The sequence below is a fragment of the Salmo salar genome, chromosome ssa14, assembly GCF_905237065.1.
Source record: "Salmo salar chromosome ssa14, Ssal_v3.1, whole genome shotgun sequence".
Classification (NCBI taxonomy): domain Eukaryota; kingdom Metazoa; phylum Chordata; class Actinopteri; order Salmoniformes; family Salmonidae; genus Salmo; species Salmo salar.
The window spans coordinates 93588863-93609104 of record NC_059455.1 but is presented as its reverse complement, the minus strand read 5'-3'; the positions used below and the strand labels follow the sequence as shown (position 1 = coordinate 93609104).

Genomic DNA, 20242 nt, shown 5'->3' with positions numbered 1-20242 from the left:
AGCTGTAAACGTGATGGTTTAGCTTGGGCCACTAAGTTGTATATAGTGTGACCCAAATGACACCCTATTCCCTACATAGCGCGCACTATGGGCCCTGGTCTAAAGTAGTGCATTATATAGAGAATACGGCTCTGGTCTAAAGTAGTGCACTATATAGGGAATAGGTTCTCTGGTCTAAAGTAGTGTACTATATAGGGAATAGAGCTCTGGTCTAAAGTAGTGCACTATATATGGAATAGGGCTCTGGTCTAAAGTAGTGCACCATATAGGGAATAGGGCTCTGGTCTAAAGTAGTGTACTATATAGGGCTCTGGTCTAAAGTACTATATAGGGAGTAGGGTGGCATTTGGGACATCCTTAGTTCAGAGCTTGATGTGTTTGTATCACGTGTTAGTCAGTAGATCAGGGTAGCATTGCACCCGTAACCATCGGATCTCATTTAACCATCGGATCTCAATCGGATCATCTGTAGTCCTTCCTGTGGGGTTGATCATCTGTAGTCCTTCCTATGGAATCGGATCAACTGTAGTCCTTCCTATGGAATCGGATCATCTGTAGTCCTTCCTATGGGGTTGATCATCTGTAGTCCTTCCTATGGGGTTGATCATCTGTAGTCCTTCCTATGGGGTTGATCATCTGTAGTCCTTCCTATGGGGTTGATCATCTGTAGTCCTTCCTATGGAATCGGATCATCTGTAGTCCTTCCTATGGGGTTGATCATCTGTAGTCCTTCCTGTGGGGTTGATCATCTGTAGTCCTTCCTGTGGGGTTGATCATCTGTAGTCCTTCCTATGGGGTTGATCATCTGTAGTCCTTCCTATGGAATCGGATCATCTGTAGTCCTTCCTATGGGGTTGATCATCTGTAGTCCTTCCTGTGGGGTTGATCATCTGTAGTCCTTCCTGTGGGGTTGATCATCTGTAGTCCTTCCTGTGGGGTTGATCATCTGTAGTCCTTCCTGTGGGGTTGATCATCTGTAGTCCTTCCTATGGAATCGGATCATCTGTAGTCCTTCCTATGGGGTTGATCATCTGTAGTCCTTCCTATGGGGTTGATCATCTGTAGTCCTTCCTGTGGGGTTGATCATCTGTAGTCCTTCCTATGGGGTTGATCATCTGTAGTCCTTCCTGTGGGGTTGATCATCTGTAGTCCTTCCTATGGGGTTGATCATCTGTAGTCCTTCCTATGGGGTTGATCATCTGTAGTCCTTCCTATGGGGTTGATCATCTGTAGTCCTTCCTATGGGGTTGATCATCTGTAGTCCTTCCTATGGGATCGGATCAACTGTGTTGCTTCTAAAAGTAGTTGATGTGTTTGAGTTGAAACAATGCTTGGCCATTCAACTCACTCTACATTATCGTACAGTAGACATGTGAATCAAAGGGAAACCTAGCTTGCACTACATGGATTTGTAGTGTGTGTGTGTGTGTGTGTGTGTGTGTGTGTGTGTGTGTGTGTGTGTGTGTGTGTTTAGTAGTGTCCTTTGGGCAAGTGTGTTCTCTTTAATACTTCTCCCTGCCCTTGATGGTGGAATCGGGACAGTGTGTTACCATGGCGACGGGGCTCCATAATGGTTGCCACGGCGATATGAGAGGGAAGCAGCGATGCAGTGGTTGTCAGGGCGACCGATGGAATGAGGGAGGAGAGAGAGAGAGAAGAGTGTGAACAAACAAAGACAAATAAAAAAAACTCAGCGAGAGGATGAGAGAAACAGAGCAGGAGAGAAAGATGGAACGAATGAGAGAGAGAAGAGAGGAAAGGAGGGCGAGACCAAATTGGTGGACAGGTGTCTGTCGTTACGCTTGAAGAGAGCGAGACCGAGGCCAGCAACTGTTATGATACAAACACTGACTCCGATGTCCTCTTTCTCTGCGCCTCTGATTTGATTTCAAGAGAGGGCGGAGGGCGTTGAAGACAGAGAGAGCTGAGTCGCTGCAGAGGGCGAGTGAAAATCAAAACGCTGGCTACAGACGCCAGCTGGTCAACACGTGGAGGCGGCCAATCTGGAACAAAGTCCCGCTCTCCTTCAAAAGGATCCTATTCTGTCACGTCACACCCCGGCTATTTTTAGCCCCTTTCCCCGAGAAGACCTCGGGAAACGGGACAGGTGTGATGCGGTGGCGTGAAGGGACGTCGCCGGGCTCTGGTGACCGTGACAGGAGAGGGGATAAGGATAAGGACATATGGCACGATGACATGCTGTCCGTAAGATAGCAGGCCAAGGTTCCTTCCTTAAGAGGGGAATAGAAGGCCTTTTGGGACATGCAGGCGTTGTCGGATGATGATAGGTCTGTCTGTACAGACGACCTTATTCCCTATGGGCCCTGGTCAAAAGCAGAGCACTATATAGTGCACTACTTTAGACCAGAGACTATGCCATTTGGGACACAGCCTGAGTCTTCAACAACCCCCAGACTAGTGCATCATCCTGTGTGTGTGTGTGTGTGTGTGTGTGTGTGTGTTTAGTAGTGTCCTTCTGTCTCCATCCTAGAGGACTCGTTACAACAGAGCAGAGGGCAGGGCACTGGCATGCCACCCTAATACTTGATTTATTGAAACACTGACACAATCATTAGAAGCAAATCCACATGAGAACGTGGACTTACATTGGTCTTAGCACATGACAGGATGTTTAGTTACCATGGCGCCAGTCTGACCAGCGACACTTTAAATAACCAATTAAAAAAGGTAAACCCTAATCAAAACGATGCTGATAGGAACAAAAACCTCATTAACGTTGGTTCATTGAATGAGTCATTTGAGTATTTTTTTTGTTCTTGTTCTTTGACTCAGACACTGACTCCCAATACAACACTTGTGACGCAGTCTTGGTTCAAAGGCACAAAACCACTTTTCTCAAACCATTAGGCACCGTTAGTTAAATGTGCATATTTTCAGTGTTCGCGGAGGCAGAACTGATTCTCTCTGCATTCCAAATGACACCCTAGGTAAACCCATAGGGCTCTGGTTGAAAATAGTGCACAATATAGGGAATAGGGTTCTGGTTGAAAGTAGTGCACTATAAAGGGAATATGGTACCATTTGGTGGCGCATCCTCTGACACGGACGTAAACACAAAGCTAGCTGCCCGGCCATGCTGATTAGACTACAGAGCAGAGCCGCACCATCCCATTTCCCCCATTCCTCAAAGTCAAGGTCATGGATTCGGCTCCAGTTAAATTGCCTCTGAGATTGCCTCCGCCTTTGTTTTGTTTTGACTGTCACACGGCGTCTTCCATTCATTTTCTTCCTGTCATCGATATGAACTGTTCATCATGTTTAATTAGTCAAATGAAATGAAATAATATCACTCTTGTGAGATAGAACATATGGTCCTATGACTGCGCCTGCTCACTTTATGCTCAGTATAAAGTACCGCTGTAACGGTTGTCCAAAGGAGTAGACCAAGGTGCAGCGTGGTAAGTGTTCATCTTGATATTTATTTTTACTCAGAACACTTCAACAAAATAATAAATAATGGTAAACGACCGTAACGTCTTGCTGGATTTACAGCAGTACAAAAAATAACATCCCACAACTCAAGGACGGAAAATGGGCTGTCTAAGTATGGTTCCCAATCAGAGACAACGATAGGCAGCTGCCTCTGATTGGAAACCATACCTGGCCAAAACATAGAAATATAAAACATAGAATGCCCATCCCACACCCTGACCTAACAAAATAGAGAAATAAACCGTCTCTCTCAGGTCAGGGCGTGACAACCGCCAGTTTACATAGCAGCTCCATCAGTTTTAGTGTGTGTGTGTGTGTGTGTGTGTGTGTGTGTGTGAGAGAGAGCTATCAGACACGGTCTCAGGGAAAGTTTGCTGAAAATTGGATGACGGCTGTGATGACCTTCTATTTCCCCCCTTTCTCTTTCCTTAAGAAAAGGTCCTCACCTTGTGCTTTCTTTTTATTAACTTGCTTATATATGTTTTATGTTCATGTATTTTTCCTATGTTTTGTAACTATCCCAGGTCGTTGCTGTAAATGAGAATGTATTATCAGTTAACTCCACTGGTAAATAAAGGAACACAAAAATGTATGACAATAATAAATGAATGTGTCTTACCTATCCACCTGTCATTCCCATACCAGGATAGATTGCCTTTGGTACTGTCGAAGTATCCAATCTTCTTATAGCTGCCTCCTGTAAGGAGAGGGAGAGGCAGAGCCAGAGAGGGAAAGAGAGGGAGTGTGTAAAGGGGGAAGAGGGAGGGAGAGAGAGAGGGGGTCACCATACAATAAATACACACACGGAATGTCCTGAAACTCTGACTGAACTCTGCAACATCAAAGCCTGTCAGTCTTTCAGAAGAGTAACAATAGAAACATTGCTGTGATACCACTAGGGATGCTGGGTCTTCAGACCAGCCAACAGAACAAGGAATGAGCTTAAATGAAAAACCATTATAATTATCAGCTGATCATTAAACATAATTATTCCACATACATACACACACACACACACACACACACACACACACACACACACACACACACACACACACACACACTTAGAATTAATTACTCCTGTCAATACAGCGCCCACCCCAAGGAACTGTCTTTGCCCGCTACGTACAACAACATGGTGGAGCCCGCTACACTATCCACATTCACCGTGGGGGGAGGCTGTGTGTGCTGAACATGACCTCTGCCCGGTACCCTCCTACTGCGGGCCAAGTCAGTCAAATGACTGGATATACAGCAGATGCACAGCAGATATGCAGTAGAAATCCAGTAGGTATACAGTAGATATGCAGTAGATATACAGTATATATCCAGTAGATTAGCAGTAGATATACAGCAGATGCACATCAGATATGCAGCAGATATGCAGTAGAAATCCAGTAGGTATACAGTAGATATGCAGTAGATATACAGTATATATCCAGTAGATTAGCAGTAGATATGCTGTGGATATACAGTGGATATCCAGTAGAAATCCAGTAGATATGCAGTAGATATGCAGTAGATATACAGAAGAAATCCAGTAGATATGCAGTAGATATGCAGTAAATATACAGTAGATTTAAGGTGGATATGCAGTAGATATGCAGTAGATATACAGTAGACAAACAGTAGATATGCAGTAGATATGTAGTAGATATACAGTAGATATAAGGTGGATATGCAGTAGATATGCAGTAGACAAACCGTAGATATGCAGTAGGTACGCAGTAGATACGCTGTAGATACGCAGTAGAAATGCACTGGATATGCAGTGAATATTTAGTGGGTATACAGTAGATATACAGTGAATATGCAATATATGCAGTAGATATACAGTAGATATACAGTAGATATACAGTGAATATGCAGTAGATATGCAGTAGATATGCAGTAGATAAACAGTAGGTATGCAGTAGATATACAGTGAATATGCAGTATATGCAGTAGATATACAGTAGATATACAGTAGATATACAGTAGGTATGCAGTAGAAATGCACTGGATATGCAGTATATGCAGTAGATATACAGTGAATATGCAGTAGATATACAGTAGGTATGCAGTAGATATACAGTGAATATGCAGTATATACAGTAGGTATACAGTAGATATACAGTAGATATGCAGTAGAAATGCACTGGATATGCAGTATATGCAGTAGATATACAGTGAATATGCAGTAGATATACAGTAGGTTTGCAGTAGATATACAGTGAATATGCAGTATATACAGTAGGTATACAGTAGATATACAGTAGATATGCAGTAGAAATGCACTGGATATGCAGTATATACAGTAGATATACAGTGAATATGCAGTAGATATACAGTAGGTTTGCAGTAGATATACAGTGAATATGCAGTATATGCAGTAGATATACAGTAGATATACAGTAGATATACAGTAGGTATACAGTAGATATACAGTAGATATGCAGTAGAAATGCACTGGATATGCACTATATGCAGTAGATATACAGTGAATATGCAGTAGATATACAGTAGGTATGCAGTAGATATACAGTGAATATGCAGTATATACAGTAGGTATACAGTAGATATACAGTAGATATGCAGTAGAAATGCACTGGATATGCAGTATATGCAGCAGATATACAGTAGATATGCAGTAGATATACAGTAGATATGCAGTAGATATACAGTAGATATGCTGGCTGACTGAGAATCAGCTCATGTCCACTTAGCCTGTGCTGCACACTAATACATCCAGAACCAAGCCCCTTCCAAACTGCCCTGGGCTAAACCCACTCCAATTAGCGTTGAGTAAATTATTAATCAAAACAACACTTCCTTTTCTGGGACGGTGGGGAAGCAACAGAGAGGAGAGGAGATTGGGAAAACAAGCTTTAATTTTTCATCAGCCGCCACAAAAACAAAGAGTGTTTTCCCACATGAGAGACGACATGAGTCACCGACACAGCCGCTGTCAGAACAGACACAACGCAGCAGACAGATTGAACACAGGCACAATGATCAAAACGCAGCCAGCCAAACCAACTAACACCACCTCACTGCCTGCCTCTCTCACAGGCAGCTAGCCTGACGTAGCCAGAGATAAGACGATGCTATCGACACCATTCCTGTGTGACAGCGGAGGCTGCCAGGGAGCCACAAGGGGTGGGCTAAGAAGAGAAAAAAAAAAAAAAAACTAAAGCAAAATAAAGACCTTAAAAAAAAAATGTTCTAGTTATTTTTACCCGAGTTTCACAACTACGAGTACTCTTACCTCTCCCTCTCTTATCGCCATGGCTACAGTACTGCTCAATGCGTAGGCATGGACGTCAACATAAACTATATAAATGAAAGGAATAAAACAAGCACATATTAACGTAAAGAGGAGAAGGATTAAAAGGAGACAGAAAACAAATACACCTGGACACAATTTAGAGAAGGAAGGAAGGAAGGAAGGAAGGAAGGAAGGAAGGAAGGAAGGAAGGAAGGAAGGAAGGAAGGAAGGAAGGAAGGAAGGAAGGAAGGAAGGAAGTCTAACGGGCTTTATTGGCATGGGAAAAAGCAAGTGAAATAGATAATAAACAAAAGTGAAATAAATAATACAAATATTCACAGTAAACATTAAACTCACAAAAGTTACAAAAGTGTTGTAACGATGTGCAAATAGTTAAAGTACAAAAGGGAAAATAAATCAACATAAATATGGGTTGTATTTACAATGGTGTTTGCTCTTCACTGGTTGCCCTTTTCTTGTGGCAACAGGTTGCAAATCTTGCTTCTGTGATGGCACACTGTGGTATTTCACCCAGCAGACATGAGAGTTTATCAAAATTGGACTTGTTTTCAAATTCTTAATGGGTCTGTGTAATCTGAGGGAAATATGCGTCTCTAATATGGTCATACATTTGGCAGGAGGTTAGGAAGTGCTGCTCAGTTTCCACCTAATTGTGTGGGCTGTGTACACATAGCCAGTCTTCTCTTGAGAGCCAGCTTTGCCTACGGAGGCCTTTCTCAATAGCAAGGCTATGCTCACTGAGTCTGAACATAGTCAAAGCTTTCCTTAAGTTTGTGTCAGTCACAGTAGTCAGGTATTCTGCCACTGTGTACTGTCTGTTAAAATTAAAACTTAGGGATAGCCCCCTTTTTTTCAATTTTCGCCCAAACGACATACCCAAATCTAACTGCCTGTAGCTCAGGCCCTGAAGCAAGGATATGTATATTCTTGGTACCATTTCAAAGGAAACACTTCGCAGTTTGTGGAAATGTGAAAGGAATGTAGGAGAATATAACACAATAAATCTGGTAAAAGATAAGACAAAGAAAAAACGAACCAGTCTTTTTTCTACCACCATCTTTGAAATGCAAGAGAAAGGTCATAGTTCTAGCCATCACTCTGCTTGTAATTCTGATAGTGTCCACAAGATGGCAGCAGTGTATGTGCAAAGTTTCAGATGGAAAACTTGAAGAATGCCTGACCTACAAGAGTTTAAGTGTGAAGTCCACAGGTACATTTGGGCAAATCGTGAAGGAAACATTCGCATTCATATTCAATTTTTCTTCAAGAATATCGTCAAATCTGTATACTTGGACTTTGATTAAGCTTTCCAAGTATGAGTAGCCATGTTTTAAGTTCAACATTTGCAAAGCAAACAGTTTCATAACTTCAAAACTGTGAATATCCTTATAATATTTGTCAAAATGAAAAGGCATGCTGTCGTACAAGGTTAGAAATGACATTTTACGACATATACATGGTTTCCGGATATTCCCATAAAGCTCAACTCAAAGGGCTATTTAGCTAGCTTTGTTTGACCCCGATTGGTTCTTATTTGACAGACACAGTCGTTCAAGTGATGGCCGCCGACGTCATCGGTGTGCCATGAAGGCGTTGCTCTCTGACCAAATATGGTGTCCTATAGGATATACTACACCCCTAATGAAATAGTGAAGTCTTGTTACCTTCTAGGATCTCTGAGGAATAGATACGAACGTGATTTGACTCATTCAAACAACGTTTAGGGTGAGATTTTCACAGATTCCTTTCTTGCAAATTGAACGAATGGAAATACAAAATCGATCGTGCGTGCTATATGGACCTTTTTAGGATATGAAAAAGGATTTTATCTAACAAAACAACACTTCATGTTATCTCTGAGACCCTTTAGATGATAAATCAGAGAAAGATTTCAGAATGTAAGTACACATTTCACCTTCAGAGGTGAATTTATCAAACCTATCGCTTTGAAAAAAAGTGTTTTGTTGTTAGGCGCTCTCCTCAAACAATAGCATGGCATTTTCTCGTAGTAATAGGTACTGTAAATTGGACAGTGTAGGTTCATTAACAAGAATTTAAGCTTTCAGCCAATATAAGGCACTGACAGTTGAAGTCAGAAGTTTACATACACCTTAGCCAAATACATTTAAACTCAGTTTTTCACAATTCCTGACATTGTGTTTTTTTATTTATTTGATTTCACCTTTATTTAACCAGCTAGACTAGTTGAGAACAAGTTCTCATTTGCAACTGCGACCTGGCCAAGATAAAGCATAGCAATTCGACACATACAACAACACAGAGTTACACATGGAATAAAAAAAACATACAGTCAATAATACAGTAGAACAAAAGAAAACAAAAAGTCTATATACAGTGAGTGCAAATGTGGTAAGTTAAGGCAATAAATATGGTGGCGAAGTAATTACAATATAGCAATTAAACAATGGAATGGTAGATGTGCAGAATATGAATGTGCAAGTAGAGATACTGGGGTGCAAAGGAGCAAGATAAATAAATACATACAGTATGGGGATGAGGTAGGTAGATAGATGGGCTGTTTACAGATGGGCTATGTACAGGTGCAGTGATCAGTGAGCTGCTCTGACAGCTGGTGCTTAAAGCTAGTGAGGGAGATAATGTCAAAAAATAATGTCAAAAACTTTTATAAATTGACTTGCATTTTAATGAGGGAAATAAGTATTTGACCCCATCTCAATCAGAAAAATTTCTGGCTCCCAGGTGTATTTTATACAGGTAACATGCTGAGATTAGTAGCACACTGTTAAAGGGAGTGCTCCTAATCTCAGCTTGTTACCTGTATAAAAGACATCTGTCCACAGAAGCAATCAATCAATCAGATTCCAAACTCTCCACCATGGCCAAGACCAAAGAGCTCTCCAAGGATGTCAGGGACAAGATTATAGACCTACACAAGGCTGGGATGTGCTACAAGACCATCGCCAAGCAGCTTGGTGAGAAGGTGACAACAGTTGGTGCGATTATTCGCAAATGGAAGAAACACAAAAGAACTGTCAATCTCCCTCAGCCTGGGGCTCCATGCAAGATCTCACTTCGTGGAGTTGCAATGATCGTGAGAACGGTGAGGAATCAGCCCAGAACTACACGGGAGGATCTTGTCAATGATCTCAAGGCAGCTGGGACCATAGTCACCAAGAAAACAATTGGTAACACACTACGTCGTGAAGGACTGAAATCCTGCAGCGCCCGCAAGGTCCCCCTGCTCAAAAAAGCACATATACATGCCCGTCTGAAGTTTGCCAATGAACATCTGAATGATTCAGAGGACAACTGGGTGAAAGTGTTGTGGTCAGATGAGACCAAAATGGAGCTCTCTGGCATCAACTCAACTCGCCGTGTTTGGAGGAGGAGGAATGTTGCCTATGACCCCAAGAACACCATCCCCACCGTCAAACATGGAGGTGGAAACATTATGCTTTGGGGTGTTTTTCTGCTAAGGGGACAGGACAACTTCACCGCATCAAAAGGACGATGGACGGGGCCATGTACCGTCAAATCTTGGGTGAGAACCTCCTTCCCTCAGCAAGGGCATTGAAAATGGGTTGTGGATGGGTATTCCAGCATGACAATGACCCAAAAAACACGGCCAAGGCAACAAAGGAGTGGCTCAAGAAGAAGCACATTAAGGTCCTGGAGTGGCCTAGCCAGTCTCCAGACCTTAATCCCATAGAAAATCTGTGGAGGGAGTTGAAGGTTTGGGTTGCCAAACGTCAGCCTTGAAACCTTAATGACTTGGAGAAGATCTGCAAAGAGGAGAGGGACAAAATCCCTCCTGAGATGTGTGCAAACCTGGTGGCCAACTACAAGAAACGTCTGACCTCTGTGATTGCCAACAAGGGTTTTGCCACCAAGTACTAAGTCATGTTTTGCAGAGGGGTCAATGTCACGTCCTGACCATAGTAAGATGTTATTTTCTATGGTAGAGTAGGTCAAGGCGTGACAGGGGGTGTTTTGTGTTTTTCTATGTTTTGTATATCTATGTTTAGGTTCTAGTTTTTCTATTTCTATGTTGTTGTTTTTTGGGATGATCTCCAATTAGAGGCAGCTGGTCCTCGTCTCTAATTGGAGATCATACTTCAATAGGGTTTTTTTCCACCTGTGTTTGTGGGTAGTTATCTTCTGTTTAGTTTATGTACCTGACAGAACTGTGCGCTTTCATTTTTTCTCTTTGTTATTTTTCCTAGTGTTTTGAGTTATAATTAATATTCATCATAAGCAATCAACACGCTGCGCTTTGGTCCCCTCTCTACGACAGCCGTTACAGTCAAAAACGTATTTCCCTCATTAAAATGCAAATCATTTTATAACATTTTTGACATGCTTTTTTCTGGTTTGTTTTGTTGTTATTCTGTCTATCACTGTTCAAATAAACCTACCATTAAAATTATAGACTGATCATTTCTTTGTCAGTGGGCAAACGTACAAAATCAGCAGGGGATCAAATACTTTTTTCCCTCACTGTATATGTACCGACATTTGTTGTTTCTCTAAAATCTGCGATCGTGACACAAAATGCTCCATAATTTACGTGCCTATCCCTAAGGGCCAAATAGCATTCTAGTGTGAGCTGTTTTTAAAAATTCTTTCCAATGCGTCAAGTAATTATCTTTTTGTTTTTAGTTCTCTCATGATTTGGTAGGGACTAATTGTGTTGCTGTCCTGGGGCATGTTGAATTTTATGTTCCCTTTGATGGCGTAGAAGGCCCTTCTTTTCTTGTCTCTCAGATCGATCACAGCTTTGTGCAAGTTACCTGTGGCGCTGATGTTTAGGCCGAGGTATGTATAGTTTTTTGTGCTCTAGGGCAACGGTGTCTTGATGGAATTTGTATTCGTGGTCCTGGCAACTGGACCCTTTTTGGAACCATTATTTTTGTCTAACTGAGATTTACTGTCAGGGCCCAGGTCTGACAGAATCTGTTCAAAAGATCTAAGTGCTGCTGTAGGCCCTCCTTGGTTGGAGACAGAAGCACCAGATAATCAGCAAACAGTAGACCTTTGACTTCAGATTCTAGTAGGGTGAGGCCGGGTGCTGCAGACTGTTCTAGTGCGCTCGCCAATTCGTTGATATATATGTTGAAGAGGGAGGGGCTTAAGCTGCATCCCTGTCTCACCCCACGGCCTGTGGAAAGAAATGTGTGTGTTTTTTGTAATTTTTACCCCACACTTGTTGTTTGTGAACATGGATTCTATAATGTCGTACCTTTATCCCCCAACATCGCTATCCATCAATTTGTATAGCTTATTCCAAATTGAGTCAAAGGCTTTTTTGAAATCGACTAAACATGAAAAGACTTTACCTTTGTTTTGGTTTGTTTGTTTTGGTTTCTCTCTCTCTCTCTCTCTCTCTCCCCCTCTGAAGTTGTGGGAACGTTTGTTGCTATCTGGGTCTCTCTCTCATCTCTGTCTCTCCTCATGGAGATTTTTTAAACATGATTGTAACTGGGCTTTCGGGTTTATTGTAATTGCAAGAAAAACTGATACATTTCAGAACAGCTAATTTGGGAAACCCTCCAACATTGACTGAAATATTTTATGGAGCTATTAACTTTTTATGCACATGTTCATTTAATTTTTTCTGCTATAATTATAAGTTTTATAATTATAAGTATTATGAGTAAGTACAGCTGCGCCAGGGGACAATATTGAGACCCTTATTGTTCATGAGACTTACTGAACAGATGTGTCTGGGCATAAACCTAACCCCTAAACACACACACACACACACACACACACACACACACACACACACACACACACACACACACACACACACACACACACACACACACACACACACACACACACACACACACACACACACACACACACACACACACACACAGAGAAACCTAACCCCTAAACACACACACACACACAGAAACCTAACCCCTAAACACACACACACACACACACACACACACACACACACACACACACACACACACACACACACACACACACACACACACACACACTCATGCATAAACCTAACCCGTCAACACACACATAAGAAACCTCATATTGTTAGTAAATTCAGTATATGGAACATATTGTGTTTTTATGCAGTAAAATACTTGTCAGCAATGTGTAAATGGATTCTGATTGGTAGAGAATAAAAAAAGAATTAGATAAATCTACACTTGTCAAATGGTTAAAGTTATAGACCAATGGCAGAACGTACTGTAAAAGGATACTCTTGATTATGATTATGATACAGTACATTGTGTAAACAGGAAGAAAATTTACTGCACAGTGCATTTGGAAAGTATTCAGACCCCTTCCCTTTTTCCAAATGTTGTTACAACTTTATTCCAAAATTGATTAAATACATGTTTTCACTCACCAATCTAAACACAATACACCATAATGACGAAGTGCAAACAGGTTTTTAGACATTTTTGCAAATGTATTGAAAATAAAAAACAGAAATACCTTATTTACATAAGTATTCAGACCCTTTGCTATGAGACTCGAAAATGAGCTCAGGTGCATCCTGTTTCCATTGATCATCCTTGAGATATTTCTACAACTTCATTGGAGTCCACCTGTGGTAAATTCAATTGATTGGACATGATTTAGAAAGGCACACACCTGTCTATATAAGGTCCCACAGTTGACAGTGCATGTCAGAGCAAAAAACGAGCCATGATGTTGAAGGAATTGTCCGTAGCGCTCCGAGAAAGGATTGTGTCGAGGCACAGATTTGGGGAAGGGTACCAAAAAATTTCAGCAGCATTGAAGGTTCCCAAAAACACAGTGGCCTCCATCATTCTTAAATGGAAGAAGTTTGGAACCACCAAGACTCTTCCTAGAGCTGGCCACCCGGTGGTCACTCTGACAAACCTCCAGAGTTCCTTTGTGGAGATGGGAGAACCTTCCAGAAGGTCAACCATCTCTGCAGTACTCCACAATCAGGCCTTTATGATAGAATTTCCAGACAGAAGCCACTCTTCAGTAACAGGCACATGACAGCCGGTTTGGAGTTTGCCAAAAGGCATCTAAAGGACTCTCAGTCCATGAGAAAGATGAGAAAGATTCTCTGGTCTGATTCTCTGGTCTGATTGAACTCTTTGGCCTGAATGCCAAGCGTCACGTCTGGAGGGAACCTGGCACCATCCCTATGGTGAAGCATGGAGGAGGAGGTGGAGGTGTGATGGTGTGGGGGTGCTTAGCTGGTGACACTGTCTGTGATTTATTTAGAAAACCAGGCACACTTAACCAGCATGGCTACCACAGCATTCTGCAGCAATACACCACCCCATCTGGTTTGCGCTTAGAGGGACTATCATTTGTTTTTCAACAGGACAATGACCCAACACACCTCTAGGCTGTGTAAGGCTATTTGACCAAGAAGGAGAGTGATGGAGTGCTGCGTCAGATGACCTGGCCTCCCTAATCACACGACCTTAACCCAATTGAGATGGTTTGGGATGAGTTGGACCGCAGAGTGAAGGAAAAGCAGCCAACAAGTGCTCAGCATATGTGGGAACTCCTTCAAGACTGTTGCAAAAGCATTCCAGGTGAAGCTGGTTGAGAGAATGCCAAGAGTGTGCAAAGCTGTCATCAAGGCAAAGAGTGGCTACTTTGAAGAGTCTCAAATATAAAATATATTTACATTTGTTTAACACTTTTTTGGTCACTACGTGATTCCATATGTGTTATTTCATAGTTTTCTTCTCTTCACTGTTATTATTCTGCAACAGTCAACAACAACAAAAATACAAATAAAAAAATATTTTTTTTTTTTTTAATAATATATAATATATAATATATATAATAATATAATTTAATATATAATTAAATAATAATTAAATAATATATAATTTAATAATATAATTATATAATATATAATAATACATGAAATGTATGCATTCACTACTGTAAATCGCTCTGGATAAGAGCGTCTGCTAAATGACTAAAATGTAAATGTAAAATGTAGTAAAAAAAAAAGAAAAACCCTTGAATGAGTAGGAGTGTCCAAACTTTTGACTGATTCTGTATGTAAATTATATATTTCTGTATTTCATTTTCAATATATTTGCTAACATTTATAATAGCAAGTTTTCAATTTGTCATTACGAGGTATTGTGTGAAGAAAATAAACATTGATTTAATCCAACAACACAACAAAATGTGTAATAAGTCAAGGGGTATGAATAATTCCTAGAGCATTGTATGTGGTTGATACTCATGATTATGGACAGGGATAGAACTGAAGGATTTTGGGCACCATCCACGCTGGGTACACCACAAATGTTACTACCCGGATCCAAGATTGGTGCCATGCCGATGTTTGATGTTCAAAATTCCAAGATGTCACCAGCCGTGGGCTAGTTGGAGGACATTTTTTTGTGATTTATTGTATACATGAGGAATAGAGAGAGTACTGTACCTTGCAGCTGCTCAATAAGAGTCCAGGCCATTCTAGAACCCTGGGCATCAAACACAACATGGCCCTGTAGGAAGAACAATAATGAAGATAAACTGTATACCACTTACATTTTTTTAACACCTCTCTCTCTCTCTCTTTCAGTTTTCTGACGTTTAGGAGAATATTCCATCAACGTCACACCAAACATACCCAGAACGTGGTTGCAATGTTCTCAGAACATAAGCTATTAATGTTCTAGACATGTTTCAAGAACATTCATGTTTTCAGTTTTCTGAGGTTTAGGAAAATATTCTTCCCTAAAGACGTTCTGTTTACATTAAGGGGATGATCTCTTGGAAACACTCCTTGCACGTCACTAGAACTCTCCTATGAAAACGGTAAGTAATGACCTTACGAGACACTTAAGGAAACGTTCTCTAAAGTTGTGGCAACATTTGTTGTTATCTGGGTCTCTCTCGCATCTCTGTCTGTATCTCGCTCTCTCTGTGTCTCTCTCTCTTTCTTTCTCTCTCTCCATCGCTTTCTTTCTCGATCTCTCTCTCTGTGCCTCTATCTATCTCTCTCTCTCTCTTTCTGTGTGTATGTCTCTCTCTCTTGATGGCCGTCTATCTGGCTGTCTCTCTTTCTCAATTCAATCGGCGTTATTGGCATGGGAAACATATGTTTACATTGCCAAAGCAAGTGAAATAGATAATAAACAAACGTGAAATAAACAATCTAAACTGAGCAGTAAGTTCACTTACGTTTCAAAGGAATAGAGACATTTCAAATGTCATACTAGGGCTATGTAAAGTGTTGTAACGATGTGCAAATAGTTAAAGTACAACATGGAAAATAAATAAACATAAATATGGGTTGTATTTACAATGGTGATTGTTCTTCACTGGTTGCCCTTTTCTTGTGACAACAGGTCACAAATAATGCTGCTGTGATGGCACACTGTGGTATTTCACCTAATAGACATGAGAGTTTATCAAAATGAGATTCATTTTCTAATTCTTTGTGGGTCTGTGTAATCTGAGTGAAATATGTGTCTCTAATATGGTCATACATTTGGCAGGAGGTTAGGAAGTGCAGCTCAGTTTCCACCTAATTGTGTGGGCTGTGTGCACATAGCCTGTCTTCTCTTGAGAGCTAGGTCTGCCTATGGCAGCCTCTCTCAATAGCAACGCTATGCTCACTGAGTCTGTACATAGTCAAAGCTTTCCTTTATTTTGTGTCAGTCACAGTAGTCAGTTATTCTGCCACTATGTATACTCTGTTTAGGGCCAAATAACATTCTAGTTTGCTCAGTTTTTACATTTTTACACTTTCCAAGTAATTATCTTTTTGTTTTCTCATGATTTTTTGGGGTCTAATTGTGTTGCTGTCCTGGGTCTATGTGGGGTCTGTTTGTGTTTGTGAACAGAGCCCCAGGACCAGCTTGCTTAGAGGACTCTTCTCCAGGTTAATGTCTCTGTAAGTGAGGGCTTTGTTATGGAAGGTTTGGGAATCGCTTCCTTTTAGGTGGTTGTAGAATTTAACCGCTCTTTTCTGGATTTTGATCATTAGCGGATATCGTCCTCATTCTACTCTGCATGCATTATTTGGTGTTTTACATAGTACACAGCGGATGTTTTTGCAGAATTCTGTATGCAAAGACTCAATTTGGTGTTTGTCCCATTTTGTGAATTCTTGGTTTGTGAGTGGACCCCAGACCTCACAACCATAAAGGGCAATGGGTTCTATAACTGATTCAAGTGTTCTTTGCCAGATCCCAATTGGGATGTTGAATTTTATGTTCCTTTTGATGGCACAGAAGGCCCTTCTTGCTTTGTTTATTAGATCGTTCACAGCTTTGTGGAAGTTACCTGTGGTGCTGATGTTTACGCCAAGGTATTTATTCTTCTTGTGTGCTCCAGGGCAATGGTGTCTAAATGGAATTTGTATTTGTGGTCCTGGCAACTGGACCTTTTCTGGAACACTGTTATTTTTGGCCCAGGTCTGACAGAATCTGTGCAGAAAATCTAGGTGCTGCTGTAGGCCCTCCCTGGTTGGGGACAGCAGCACCAGATCATCAACAAACAGTAGACATTTGACTCTAGTAAGGTGAGGCTGGGTGCTGCAGACTGTTCTAGTGACCTCGCCAATTCATTGATATACCGTACATGTTGAACAGAGTGTTTATGGCTGGACAGGTTTGTCAATTTATTTCTTAGGTTTTCGCAATCTTCATCAAACCATTTGTCCTTGTTAAACATTTTCTTAAGTTGTTTGCTTTAATTTTTATATTTGATAGGGAAGCTGAAAGGTCAAATATACTATTTAGGCTTTTTACTGCTAAGTTTCTACTTTCACTATTATAGTCAAATGTTTTGTCCAGGAAGTTGTCTAAAAGGGATTGAATTTGTTGTTGCCTAATTGTTTTTTGGTAGGTTTCCACACTACTTTCCTTCCAGCTATAGCATTTCTTAATATTATTCAGTTCCTTTGGCGTTGATGTCTCATGATTGAGTATTGCTCTGTTCAAGTAGAGTGTGATTTTGCTGTGATCTGATAGGGGTGTCAGTGGACTGACTGAACGCTCTGAGAGACTCTGGGTTGAGGTCAGTGATAAAGTAGTCTACAGTACTACTGCCAAGAGATGAGGTATAGGTGTACCTACCGTAGGAGTCCCCTCGTAGCCTACCATTGACTTATTACAGACCCAGTGTGCAACAGAGCTGCAGGGAGTTGTGACCTATTTTTGGGGGTTATTTTGTCATAATTGTGTTTAGGGGGACATATTTGGGAGGGAATGATGTCACCTCCAGGTAGGTGTTCGTCCCCCTTTCTGCTGAAAGTGTCAGGTTCTTGTCCAGTTATGGCATTTAGGTCGCCACAGACTAGTACATGACCCTGGGCCTGGAAATTGTTGATCTCCTCCTCTAGGGTGGAGAAGCTGTCTTCATTAATGTATGGGGATTCTATTGGGGGGGTAAATTAATAGAAAAAATGATTATCTTTTTTTCTTATTCATTTCTAGACATATGTAAAATGAAGGGTCCTGATATGGGGGGGTCTATATAGAGTGTGGCCAGGGTTTGCTTGGGGTGGTCTTAGCTGGTTGCTATGTGGCTGGTGATGCTGTGGTCTGAGTGTAGGTTCTCTTGGCGTGAGTTCTCTCAGTGCAGGGTATTCACTTGTTTGCATGGCCTTCATACTGGCCGATGTTAGTTCACTCATAGGCAGAGGAAAGCTGGAAGCACGTTTGCCCTTTATAGGGATGTTTTTTTTTACTATTTCATATTCTCGATTACCTAATCAGCCGGTCATATTGAGTTTAGGTGCAGCGACGGGTCAAGGGAAAGATAGTCTCTCTCTCTCTCTCTCTCTCTCTCTCTCTCTCTCTCTCTCTCTCTCTCTCTCAGTACAACCACAAACCTCTCCTCTTTCTCTTCAATTTCCATCCTCTCTCTGTGGTTACATATAAGATACTCACCGACACTCCTTCGAATGAGCTGGTGTTGAGAGCACGGTAGATCTCGGCGGTGATATCTCGGTTGTTGTAGTTGAAGTCTTCCAGCCTGCGGCCCTTGGCCTTTAGAGGGCCAACGGTCTTGTTGAGGGCCAGAGCCAGGGCCCACACTGCATCGTAGGCCAGAGGGGCCTCTTGGAAACCCCCCGTCTCCTCGGGGTTCTTACCCCCCAACTTAGACATCAGCTGGTTCAGAAACTCCTGAGACGTCTGAAGAAGAGAGAGAGAGAGAGGAGGGCTTAGAACTGTTTTTGTTTATTTCACCTTTATTTAACCAGATAAACTAGTTCAGAACAAGTTTTCATTTACAACTGCGATTCGGCCAAGATAAAGCAGAGCAATGCAACACAAACAACAACACAGAGTTACACCATAGGAATAAACAAGCGTACAGTCAATAACACAATAGAAAAAAAAGAATGGGTGGGTGAGGAAGGGTTGGTGTTTCACAGCTGGGAGCACCAGGTGGACGTCCTGTCTACCAGTGGGTGGGGGGGTCTATCTGGGTACAGGTCAGATGTTCCTCTCATCTCTCTAAGATGTCACCAGGGTACAAGCACGACATACTTACTGTATCAAACACTCACTCACACACACAGGTACCCAAACACACCCCAACCAACCAACCAACCAACCAACCAACCAACCGCAACGCACCCCTCCTGTACCCATCCACCCCCATTCTGGACTGAGTTCCAGACATCTACCAGTTTCTACCCTTTGACAACAACAACAAAAAATGTCACATTGGACAGATCCACTTTATGATAAAATCACTCCACCCTCGTAAATTAGCTCAATAACATTATCATTTTCTCTCCCATTTAGCTTGCTGTGTAGGTTTTTAAAGGATTGGACAGGTTTATGACAGAGTTGTTTATCTGCCGTGCGACGAGAGACAACGCTCCAAAGTAACGTCCTCCACAGAACAGCGGCAAGGGAGCGTCGTCTCTCGTCGCACGGCAGATAAACAACTCTGTCATAAACCTGTCCAATCCTCGAGCCAAAGACATTAGGTTTTGAGACACAGTACCGGGAAAATGCATGCATTCACCCGCTCTACGGTGGCAAGGTGAAAGTATTTTCGTGGTAGCAGGGTGGAGATCACCACTTGTGTGTTAGGGAATGTGGAAGAAGCTTTTTCAATCACAAAGGTGGTGGAGCGCCGTATTATTAGCAGACGCAGACGCAGACACAAACACACACACCTGAGTGCCTGATGAAATGGAGGAAATCAGTTTCCATTGTAATGAAATAAGAGAGATGGGGTCTGTGTGTTGTTTTTCTAGCTCATCCTGAATGGAGAGAGAGAGAGGATGTTTTCATGCTGTCTGAGTCTAGAAAGAGAATTGTTAATTGGCATCACTTTAGACGGGGGTGCCTGAAGAGGGCTTAACAGGAAGGGTGTTGAACAGGGCTTGACAGGAAGGGTGCTGAACAGGGCTTGACAGGAAGGGTGCTTGCAGAAAGATTGACAGGAAGGGTTCTGGCAGAAGGCTTGACAGCGAGGGAATATGGAGGAAGGAAGAAGAGGAGGCTCTCTCTCTCTACCTGATCTCGGTGACGAGCTAAGGAGAGACATAACAGATCTGTAATAGTTAGCGTTCCAAAT

The 20242-nt window shown here is 41.8% G+C and overlaps 1 protein-coding gene across 1 annotated transcript in view; it reads right to left on the bottom strand.

Moving 5' to 3' along the window:
• LOC106570681 (gamma-aminobutyric acid type B receptor subunit 1) overlaps nt 1-20242 on the bottom strand; it is a 281759-nt gene that overhangs the window by 45878 nt on the left and 215639 nt on the right. Inside the window, exons 13-15 of the mRNA XM_045695041.1 lie at nt 18595-18840; nt 15135-15198; nt 4073-4150 (exon numbers count right to left, since the gene is read on the bottom strand). Of these exons, the coding sequence (XP_045550997.1) occupies nt 4073-4150; nt 15135-15198; nt 18595-18840 (388 nt within the window). The remainder of the gene's footprint in view (nt 1-4072; nt 4151-15134; nt 15199-18594; nt 18841-20242) is intronic.